Source organism: Falco punctatus (genome assembly GCF_963210335.1).
Source record: "Falco punctatus genome assembly, chromosome: 13".
Taxonomy (NCBI): Eukaryota; Metazoa; Chordata; class Aves; order Falconiformes; family Falconidae; genus Falco; species Falco punctatus.
Genome location: NC_137593.1, coordinates 10,819,493 through 10,829,893, shown reverse-complemented (window position 1 = coordinate 10,829,893; position 10,401 = coordinate 10,819,493). Strand labels below are relative to the sequence as shown.

Here is a 10,401-nt window from a genome sequence, read left to right as displayed (position 1 = left end):
CGTGCGTGCATGTACACACAATGGGTGTGTGCACCCCCCCGTCTGCAGCCAGGGTGCTCTGCGGGGGCTGGGTTTGCTGCGGGGCAGGGGGTGACATGGCCATGGAAGGGCCTGGTGCTGGACAGACCCCTGTGCTTCTCCTACCCAGTGAGGGGATGTTTGTGGGTGCTTCACCTGACCCACCCCCAACCAACACCCCTGGGGAAACAGCCCCAGGACCATGTGCCAGCCAGTTCCCTGAGCTCCATCACTCTCCCCAGCTTGGAGGGGTCCCCCTGCACCACAGCCACACCAGGGTTCTCCAGCTCCCAGTTACCTCTAGGTGATGGATACAGGGCTCAGAGCCCACCTCTGGGCAAGGGTCACTGGGGTTGGGGTCCATCTCTGGGCGATGGATACAGGGGTCAGAGCCCACCTCTAGGCAAGGGTCACCAGGGCTGGGGTCCACCTCTAGGAGAAGGTAACTGTGCTTGGGTTCCACCTCTGGGTGAAGTTGACCAGGGACGAAGTTTACCTCTGGGAAAGGGTTTTGGTGGCCTTCAGGCCTTGCTGCCACAGCACAACCCTGTCAGAACTGATGGTCCCAGGGCCGCCCAGCACAGGATCACCAACACCATCTCTTCTGCAGGTACCAAGGCCACCTTCAGCCCCTGGCCAGGCACAGCCGAGACGCTGGCCGCTGACATCGCCACAGCCAAGCGCTCAGGCCGGGGGGCAGGTGAGCAGCCCCGGAGGGCGCCCGGGGACGCCCTTCCCGTGCCCTGAGCCAAGGGAGGAAGCGGCCGGAGGCAGGAAGCCGATCCCCGGGCCCGGGGCCCCCGCCGCGATTTTGCTGGAAGGTCAGTGGCGACACAACAGGAAATCGCGCTGCCTGGGCTAGGCGGCCCGGCCGGAGCCGGAGAGCTGCGCCCTGCCACCCCAGGGGCGCCCCCGGCCCCCGGCCCTCCGTCCCGGCTGGGCAGCTCGCGGGGAGCCCGCGCCACCACCACCCTCCATGGAAGGGGGACAGGAGCTGGGGAGCAGCCGCTGGCCGCAGGGTGGAAGATACAGGGCCGAAGCCCCCAGCTGAGCATGGAGCTGAACAGTGAGTGTGTGGCTAAAAGGGGGGAACGGGAACCAGCAGGAAGGGGCATTGTGTGGGCAGCGGACATCACGGCCACACAGCCAGAGCGTTCCCTGCATGGGCGCCCCAAGGGATGAGCCCCACAGATGGGCAGCAGACCCAAGAGGGTGGCTCTGGCTTGGTTGGACCTGGCTTCCACCTGGACGCAAGGGCGGTCAAGCATCTCTCCACGCCCATCCCAGGGAAGCAGGCTGCGCTGAGGGCTTTTGGGGACAGATGCAGTGCCAAGGCAGGCGGCGAGGCAGGTGGATGCACAGAGGGCCTTTGAAGAGGAAATGCCTCTTGCCAGGATGGGCGGTCACTGGGCACAGCAGCCGCCTGGCCGAGAGGTGTGCAGGGCAGCAGCGTGCCAGTGGCACTGGGGAAGGCAGTGCTGGCAGGCGAGCCCTCGGCCAGAGCAGCAGCAAGTAGCAGACTAGCACTGCAGGATGCTGCAAGCAGGGATTTTTCCCAAAGCGCACGTCACACCCAGAGCTGCTCCTGGCACAGATCGGGAGAGTTGCTCCCAGTCTGTGCAGGGAATGCAACCCTGCTCCCCACCTGCAGCAGTCGAAAAACCTGGCACAGATGTGACTGTGCAGCCCCCTTGGCACACACCACCAGCAAGGAAACCCTGGCTCTCCCCAGCGAGCACCGGGCACCCGCACTGACTGACCCAAGGGCGGCAGCAGGCCCTCCTCAGCCTCCCTAGACCTCTCCCTGCACCCCTACTGCAGGGCTGCCAAGGCCACCACCGGGCTGGGGCGAGATCTTACCACCGCAGACATGGCCCTGGGCTGCAGCTGCCCAGGGAGGCATGGCACAGTGCCCACGGTAACCCTGTCTCCCCCAGGACTGCTCCTCCTCACATCCTTCCTCCTGCATATGGAAGAGGGCCATGCCAGCCTAACACGGTTGGTCTGTGACAACAGACTCATCCAGAAGTACATCGGAGAGGCCAAGGACATGGAGAAGAGAGTGGTGAGGATACAGTCCCCCACCAAAACCCAAGGCCAGGGACGGGCACAGTTCCTGGTATCTCACCTCACCATCTCCTCTTCCCCATAGGGCCAGTGCCAGGCACTGCCTGCACTCAACCCACCTGCGGTACTGCCCTTTGTGGGCTTCAGCCACCAAGAGTGGAAATCCAAATCGGTGAGAGGGGCTGGGAGGATGGTGCTGGCAGGATGGTGCTGCCACTAGGGTGCCCATGGGGCTGTAGAAGGAACCCCTGGGATGGCACAGGCACCAGAAGTGTCAAACAAGGTGCCTGTGGGTGTACCTGGCGGCATGGGGAGGTGGAAGACCCCATCCAGACTAGAGTGGACATAGGAATGAATCAGGCCCACGGGTCAGCCCGCTCACTGCCTGTTCCCCCAGAATGAGACCAAGCGGCAGGAGATCCTGCGTGACCTGGCACTGCTGGTGGGTGCCGTGGCAGGGGCCCAGAGCCAGGTGACTGAGGAGTGTGGGTCCAGGCAGCTGAACCAGCTTTACCAACATGCCAACTCCTTCCTCCTGCTCCTGCAGACCTTCAGCTGGGAGGTGAGACCTTCCTTCCCAGGTCAGACAGACCACCCTGGCACTGGTGCCGGCTGCACTGGGCTGGGTACAACAGCGTTCCTCACCCCTCTTGTCCCACTCTCACCCTTCAGGCAGGACCCTGGGAGCCAGGCTGCTCCCAAGGCTCCATGGAGCAGACCCAAATCACTGGCATCTTTCTCACCTACCGGCAACTGGTGCAGGGCAAGCTGCACTTCTTCTTCAACGACCTGGCCAAGAACTTGTGCAAGCAAGGCTAAGGGTGTGACAGAGAGCCTTGGTGCAGGGCCCAGTGAGGCTGCACACAGGGTTCACCATCGATCCCAGGTCAGAGCAATCCTGCTGGACACTGAGCTGTGCTCTGGGTGCCCAGGAAGGTGTCTTCAGGGAAAGGGTTGGCTCCTGTTCCTCAAGCTTTCAGCAACTGCATGGCCCATGGAGGCAGACAGCAGCAACACCCATGCACCAGTGGGCAGAAGCCCTGCTCCCACTCTGGCAAGCACGTCTACTGTGAATGCTTTACAATTAAAGAGCTATTTTTCTAAAGAGTTGTTTATGTCCTCCTTTTCCCTCACTACTGTGGCCTTGGCAGGGGGCCTGCACACCCCCAGGGGCTTCAGGAAGAAGCAGCCCCTCGGGGGACCTGCTCCCGGCCTCTCCCCCGCACCCAGCTCCCTCCCGCGGCAGCCACCAGCTCTGCAGGGCTGGCAGGCTGTGTCGGGTTCCAGACCCACCTGGGGACGTGCGCTACCACTCCTCGCCCGCTACACCCACCTGCCTCTTCCCACCCCCAGCATGCACCGTGCCCAGAGGGGTGGCAAAGAAGAGCCCAGGGCAGCTTTGGACTACCTGTCCTTTGGGAAAGTGGTATGGGCCCCCTTTGCCCCCCATAGGCGTGTACACGCTTCCTGCCAGCCTCATCTCTCAGCCAGAAGAGCCAGATCTAGAAAACGCATCCTAGTTTAATGAAGAACAAGCCTGGCCTGCCTCAGGATGGCTCCTTAGGAAACGGTCCCCAGCCTCGAGGCAGACAGGCAGTTGTCCCAGTCCAGCTGCCCTGGCCAGAGCCAGGGCTGATCCTGCTGTTGAAGCACAGGATGGCAGAGGTGAAGAGACTCCCAGCAGGCAGGACTGCGGAGCACACAGCAGTCTCCACTTGGCCATCAGGCACCTCTCTCCTTGTAAGAGGGGGTTGCGGATCCCAGCAGGAGTCAGAAGAAGCTGGGATGAAGAGGGGACTTCTCCCTCCTCCCCAGCTCTGGGACATCCTGCTGGATTTGGGGTCGCAGGGCTCCTGTTTGCTTGCCAGCAGAATGTCTTTGGGGCAGCCCACAGAGGCAGGTTTCCTAGAAGGCCAGCTTCTTCATCAGCAGGTAAACTCGAGAATCCACTTCAAAACCATGCAGATTGTTTGCGTCTCCCTGCAGCCGCATAAGCAGCCCCCCATAAGACACATAGGCAGAGCTGGGGTGGGAAAAAGAGGAGCAGTGAGAGCAGGGAATCCCATGGGAGATCCCAGTGCCTCCCCCACACCACCTCAAGGCACCACGCCTCCCCACTTCTGCCAACAGGCACTCACAGGCGCGTGGCTGCTTCCGTGGAGGTCTCATCCCCTTCAATCCTGTACACCTTGCCATACATCACATACTCGAACTGGTCTGCCCTGCAATGGGAGTTCAAAGAAGAGTCAAACCTGGGTATTCCCCCAGCTAAGCATCCTTTGGGAGAAGGCACCTCACAGCCCCTCAGCACTTCACTTTTTCTCTCATCCACCCCACGTAGGTCCCAGCTGGACGCCCATACCTGGACGGCCTGTCGTCCGTGGGGTTATACTCGCCATCATCCAGGGTGCCATCTTCATACAAGGTGCTGGCAATGACCAGGCGGAATTTGTCCCCTGGGAGGAGAGGGCAGAGGAGCGGTGAGGAGGCAGAAGGTGCAGCCACAGCAGCAGCAGCCACAGCAGATCTTGGGGTGATGGCAAGAGTGGCAGGTTTAGCACAAACCCTGTCCCTGCCTTCAGCCCTCCAACAGGATTGTGGGAAACACGGGAAAGATCACACTGGATCCTCTTTCTCCCCATTCCCCACAGGCACTGGTAATCACCATGGAAGAGACCAGATCCACCAGGACACCACTGCTGATCTTTTCACAGGACACAGCAAGATACTCTCGTGGAAGTCCCAGAGAGCCTGGCTGGACCCTGGGCAGGTACACGAGACCCTGCAGTGTCAGTTCCAGCACTTCTGTGCTTCACAGAGGGTAAGACTTTCAATCATTCAATATATTTAGCCACAGAAGCTCATTTCAAAAGGTGTCCTTTAAAGCTCAGTTGCCACCAGCTGAGGCAATTTCACTAGACAGCATCTCTGTGGAATGGGCCAGAGACATGCCTGAACACAAACAGTGAGGGCAATCAGAATCTGGCTCAGCCCCAGCACGCCGAGAGTGCCCAGTGCCTCCTGTGATCTGGAGACAGCACAGGGGCTCAAGGACAGCTCATTCCTTGTTCACAGCAAATTCAGTCCCCCTCCTCCAAGCACCAACACACACCTCTCTAACCTCGCCTGCCTGTGCTGCCACTGCCTCAGGCACACTCTGGACTAGCAGCCTAAGGGCTTACCGAGGTCCACAGGGTAGATCTGGATGTTCACATCCAAGATGAGGTCCATCTTGAAGGACTCACTCTCACAGTGCAGGCGGGACACTGGAGAGAGGAACAGAGTCAAGGGCAAGGACAGAGAAGACTCCCGGGGGCCGTGTGGCAGCAGGGTCCCCACCCCAGGCTGGCACCTAAGCTATTTGTAGGGAAGGGGTGTACAGCGCATGGGGATGGATGCCAGAGTCTGGGAGCTGACTGAGGTGTGCACAGATGGGGAGAGGAACACGGTGGTGCGGGGATCCGAGCACACCAGGAGCCGTGCGGGTGCGAAGGGGCACAGAAGCCGGGCTGGGGAAGCAGGGTGCACCGGTGTGCAGCAACACACGGTGGGGTCGGTGCCAGATGATGGTGAAGGAATGCGGCACTAGGGACACCGCCGGCGGAATGGGCAGGGGGGGAACCGGTGCGGGACGGGGACGCGCTGAGGGAGCTCACAGGACGCCGGCGGGAGGGCAGCGACAAGGCACCTTCGGCCTGAAGCGGCGCAGGCGCAGGCCCAGGCTGGGGCCCGGCGGGAGCGCGGGGAGGCGGCGCGGGGCCCCACTCACCACGGTCGAACTTCTTGCCCTCGGGGTCGATGTCCTTCACGTCGAAGATGTCCTCGAAGAGTATCCCGGCCATGGCGGCGGCGGCGCCTCCGCGTACCTGCTCCCGCCAGGCGCCGGCCGATGACGCGCCCTCACTTCCACCGCCCCTCGGCCGGCAAAGCGCCCTTCCGCCGCGGGGCGGAAGTAGCCTCAGGGTGGGCGGGGCGATCGGGCGGTGGCGGGAGTCCGCGCGGCCCTAGTGCGCGCCTCCCCTCCCCTCCCCGGGCTGCAGATTCCCGGCGGGGTCACCGGGCTGCGCTGGCACCCCCGGCGCCGGGGCACCGCGATTGCGGGGGGACACTGCAAAGGGGGGCGGCCAGATGGGGGTCGTTGCAGTGCGGCGGGGGCGCGCTGCAGTAGGGGTGCATTGCGATGGGGTTGCATTGCAATGGGGGACACTGCAATGGGGATGCGCTGCAGTGAGGGCGCACTGCAATGGGGGCGCACCGCAATGGGAGCGCACCGCAATGGGGGCGCACCGCAATGGGGGCGCACCGCAATGGGGGCGTACTGCCATGGGGGCACTGCAATGGGGGGATTGCAATGGGTGCGCTGCAATGGGGGTGCACAGCAGCGGGGGTGCATTGCAGGGGGGTGGGCTGCAGAGAGGGGTGCACTGCAGTGGGGGGCCGGCCTGGCCCCGGCGCGGCCGCGGTGCCGTGGGCTCCCCCCCGGAGCCCGTGGGCTCCCCCCCGGAGCCTGCCGCCGGCGGGGCTCCTGCGCTCGGCTCCCCCGGGGAGGCGGCCCGGCCGGGTGCCGGCAGAGGGAGCTGCGAGGCCGCGGATGGAGCCGCGCACGGCTCCGAGTCCCCCACCGCCAAGGGCGGGCCCCGGCCCAGGGCCGCCCCCAGCCAGCGGCCCGGCCCCGCGGGGGCGGGGGTCCGGGCTACCCCGCGGGGGGCTCACAGCGCCCCCCAGCCGTGGGGCAGAGGGTCTTCACCCGCCCCCCCGGCCGCCGCTGGGCACTGGTGTGATGAGCTGCGCAGCCTCAGCAGCCAGGGGGGCTGCAGCCCCCGCCGGCACCTCCCCCCTCCCACGGCAGCCACGTGGGGGAGGGGTGGGGGCGGCCCCCACCCGTGGCCTGCCGATGAACCGTGAGGGGAGCGGGGGACGACGACGACGACGACGACTGGGGGCGGCTTCACGTGCTGGAGCACCACGGGGTGCTCGCACCTCGGGCAGCTGCCGGCGCGGGGTCGAGAGTTCAGCCCTGCCCCCCCCTAGCCCCCCAGTGCCCCCCCCATCTGGCCTCGAATCGATGCTGCCCTGGCTTGGGCCAGACGGGGACAGCGGGGACCCTGCCCCCCCCCGTTTGGGCGGAGGGTCCCTGCCCGGAGAGGGCAGCGAGGGGGCTGGCACGAGGGCAGGTGGTGGGGCAGGTGTCCCGGTGTGGTGGGGACCGAGGAGGGCGGATGGCACGGCATCGTGTGCGTGGCACATGGCAACAGCTCACTGGCGACCACGAGGCCATGAGTGGGGACATCTATGGGACACCGGTCCGTGTGTGTGGCCCTGGTGCCTACAGCGAGGTGGCTGTGTGGGGACATAGCCCACGCTGTCCCCGGGAACCAGACGTCTCCAGGATGTGGCCTGGGGCGGTAGCCGGTGCCCCCCATCCCTGGATGTCTGTGGTACCCCAGTGCACCCCTGTGTGACCTCTCCATGGCATGTCCCTGCCGTGACACAGTGCCAGCGCATCTGCGAGGCGCAGGCAGCGGGACAGGGCAGCGTGGTGACACGCAGCGGGGGGCTCTGGTGTGCCGGGGAGGGGGCTGGTGGGCTGTCAGGGGAGGCGTGCAGGCGGTTCATGGCGGGGTCACCCTGCGGCTGTGACATTCAACGGGGACAGCCTTAATGCGCTGGGACATAACCCCGGCTCCTTCTAATCATCATCCGGATGGGTGATGCTCCCCCCCCCCCCCCCCCCCCGCAAGCCTTGCGCCCCCTCCCTACTCTGCCCACCCAGGCTCGCATGGGGGCACAGACCTCCAGATCCCCCTGCCAGGGTGTGTGGCCATGGCCAGGCACCCTGCCTGGTGCGAGGGTGGGGTGTGGACCCCCTCCTCAAGCCCCCTGCGCCCTCCCTGGCATCCTGCAGCCGGGGTGCCCCTGCCTGCTGCGGGGGTGCAGGGCTGGGCTGCGGAGGGCAGCCGGGGCTGTGCACATTGCCAGGGGGTGGCAGCAACACACAGAGCATGGCAGAGCACCCCCGGGGTGTGCCAGACAGGACGTCTACCCCGGCCGGGGCGGGGGGAACCCCTGCCTCAGCTAGGCTCAGCAGTCTGACCAGTTGCCCCCTCCAGCATCCCCGGGGTCCTGTCCTGGAGAGATGTGACCCACCAGGTGAGGGGCCACTGGGCTGGGGGAGGGAGGGGGGGCAGGGTTGTTTTTTGGGGAGGGGCCCATGTGCCAGCCCCCACTGTGCTCAAGGTACCCCCTGGGAGCCCACTGTGATTCAGGCTGTGGAGGGGGGGGCTTGGCAGGGTTGTGCCCCCTGCTTGGATGCTCTCAGGGCCACTGCAGGGTGACACAAAGGGCTTATCCTGCCCAGCTGTCCCTGCTTGCCCCTGCTGAGACCTGGCACACTTGGTGCAGGCCGGCAGGCAGCCGGGGCTGTGCTCACCAGCCGGTGAGGCAGCCCCCCATGGGCACTGCTGCCCGCGGACCCTGCCAGCCGGCAGTGCCGTCTGTCTCCCTGCCCTTGCGGGACCGGGGCACACCTGAGCCCCGACCCTGGGCACAGGCGGGCACGGCCCCACGCAGAGGTCACGGGCACACAGCCACCCGCAGGACCAGCTGGTGGGGCAGGGGGGACACAGGTTTCCAGGTGCCCCCCAGATGCCGTGGGGCCGGGGTGGCAGCAGGAGCCTGGCATGGACCTGAACCCCCGGGCACTGGCTGTGTGGCATGGCCACGATGCCAAGCCCCCTCCTCAGCCCCAAGCCCTTTCCTCGGCCTCATGCCCAGGCAGCCTGTGGGGCAGGATCAGCTCGGGGGGGCTGGCCCTGGCGTAAATCTGGCCGGCGTTGGCAGAGACCAGGGCACCCCGCTTTTCCTTGCATTACATCCCCGTCTGCCCTGGCTCTGCCTGTGTGCTTGCTGCCTTGCTGACCCCATGCCATGCCGTGCCATGCTGTGCCATGCCACAGGAGTGGAGGTGGCCAGAGGGACCCATGTCCCCAGCTAATGCCAGCCCTGTGCTGCTGGGGGGTGAGCAGATGGTCCTGGGGCATGTGTGCTTGTGGGCACGGGGAGGCTGGCACTGCCTTCAGCGCCGTTGCCGGCAAGCACCCGTTTGCCAGCCAGGTGCCTGGCGTCGCCTCCTTATCTGGGATTAAACAAACCCTCCCCAGATCCGGCGCCAGGCACTGCCCCAGTGCCCGTGGGAGCAGCTCTCCCCTACCCCGCAGCCTCCCATGCCTGCTGCTCCCCCCACGCTGGGCTGCGAGGTCACCCACGCTGTGAGTCCCTGGGGTGAAGAGCCCCCGAAGCTGACCCCAGGCTCCTCTCGCTCAGGTCATGCTGTAGCCCCCAGGGTCTCTGCACAACGGGGCAGCCAGGCCAGTCACACCTGGGGGGGGAGTACCCAGCCAGTACCTCCAAAGCAGGGCACAGGATGGCACTCCCTCTGCCCCTGCCTTAGGGCACCCCTAAAGCATCCTGACACAAGATGGCACCAGCTGGGGGGTCCCCCTGTCTCATCGTGGCTGGGAAGGTGCCCATGCCCTCAGCATGATGGATCCCGGCAGCCCCAGTGCCAGTGGTGCCAGGCACCCTGGAGCAGGGGTGCAGCCCCCCTCGTTAGCCGCTTGGCTGTTATCTTCTGCCGATAAATTATACAACACAAGCACGCCTTTGAAACGCAGCCAGACCTCCATCCGGCGGGGTGGCCTTTGGGGGCCCGACATCAGCCATTTGTGGCTGGGAGGAGGTCAGCGACATGGTTTCAGGCGCTGCCCTGGTGAGGGGGTGCTGGCGACAGGCTCCTGGGCTGTAATAGGGACCCGAGGGCAAAAGCAGAGGAGCAGTGGGGCTGGGAGCCTGCCTGCACCCCTGCCTGCACCCCTGCCTGCACCCCATGCCCATACCTGCTGCGTGCAGCTCTGCCTGTACTGCCACCCACCCCTGCCTGCATTCCTACCCGTAGCCCCTGCCTGCAGCCCCTGCCTGCAGCCCCTGCCTGCCCCCCTTGCTCGTGTCCCTGGCTGGTGCCCCTGCCCGCTTTGGGGTGCAGGGCAGCAGCGGAGCCCGGCCGGCCGGTGCTTCAGAGGCGGCGGCGGCCCTTGTTATCCACCGCCACAAAGGAGCCGAACCGCCACCGCCGTTACCGGAGCAAACAAGGGCAGGGCGAGGCTGGCAGGGTGGGCAGCTGCCGGCACCTGTGGGCACCCATCCCCGTGGCACCGTTGCGGGCTGTGGGGCGAGGGGCAGAGTGGCGCTGTCCCCATGCCCAGGGATGGGGGTCGCCCCATGCACCCCGATGTCGGGGAGCCAAGTCTGGGGGGCTGC

At 65.5% G+C, this 10,401-nt stretch overlaps 3 protein-coding genes across 8 annotated transcripts in view; 2 read left to right on the top strand and 1 right to left on the bottom strand.

Moving 5' to 3' along the window:
• Window positions 1-19: 19 nt before the first annotated feature.
• THPO (thrombopoietin) lies at window positions 20-3,610 on the top strand (the record flags this gene model as incomplete). 5 transcript variants are annotated; one of them, XM_080409210.1, is made up of 5 exons in its annotated part: window positions 20-1,084; window positions 1,956-2,083; window positions 2,171-2,257; window positions 2,483-2,647; window positions 2,758-3,038. In XM_080409210.1, the coding sequence occupies exons 1-5, from the start codon at window positions 1,072-1,074 to the stop codon at window positions 2,902-2,904; spliced, it is 540 nt and encodes a 179-aa protein (XP_080265336.1). In that variant the 5' UTR covers window positions 20-1,071. The 5 variants fall into 5 exon arrangements, with proteins under 5 accessions (XP_080265336.1, XP_080265333.1, XP_080265335.1 ...); XM_080409207.1 differs by having other exon boundaries at window positions 2,483-3,610; XM_080409209.1 differs by having other exon boundaries at window positions 20-2,083.
• Window positions 3,589-6,023, bottom strand: POLR2H (RNA polymerase II, I and III subunit H). Of its 2 annotated transcripts, XM_080409242.1 has the most exons (5): window positions 5,855-6,020; window positions 5,268-5,351; window positions 4,448-4,541; window positions 4,224-4,307; window positions 3,589-4,108 (listed from the first exon to the last, which is right to left on the bottom strand). In XM_080409242.1, exons 1-5 carry the CDS (start codon window positions 5,925-5,927, stop codon window positions 3,991-3,993), a joined length of 453 nt encoding a protein of 150 aa, XP_080265368.1. In that variant the 5' UTR covers window positions 5,928-6,020; the 3' UTR covers window positions 3,589-3,990. The 2 variants fall into 2 exon arrangements, with proteins under 2 accessions (XP_080265368.1, XP_080265369.1); XM_080409243.1 differs by lacking the exons at window positions 4,224-4,307; window positions 4,448-4,541 and having other exon boundaries at window positions 5,855-6,023.
• Window positions 5,926-10,401, top strand: part of LOC308072309 (uncharacterized protein) — a gene marked incomplete at its 5' end in the record, with an annotated part of 22,325 nt that continues 17,849 nt past the window's right edge. Inside the window, one exon of the mRNA XM_080408969.1 lies at window positions 5,926-6,048. Coding sequence (XP_080265095.1) covers window positions 5,926-6,048 — 123 coding nt within the window. The remainder of the gene's footprint in view (window positions 6,049-10,401) is intronic.

What these genes read in the sequence shown, in the direction of transcription:
- POLR2H (XM_080409242.1), bottom strand. Translation starts at nt 5,927, where the DNA reads ATGGCCGGGATACTCTTCGAGGACATCTTCGACGTGAAGGACATCGAC. An exon ending in GGGCAAGAAGTTCGACCGTG is followed by an intron (nt 5,352 to 5,854) that starts GTGAGTGGGGCC and finishes TCCTCTCTCCAG; the next exon opens with TGTCCCGCCTGCACTGTGAG. An exon ending in GATCTACCCTGTGGACCTCG is followed by an intron (nt 4,542 to 5,267) that starts GTAAGCCCTTAG and finishes CTCTCCTCCCAG; the next exon opens with GGGACAAATTCCGCCTGGTC.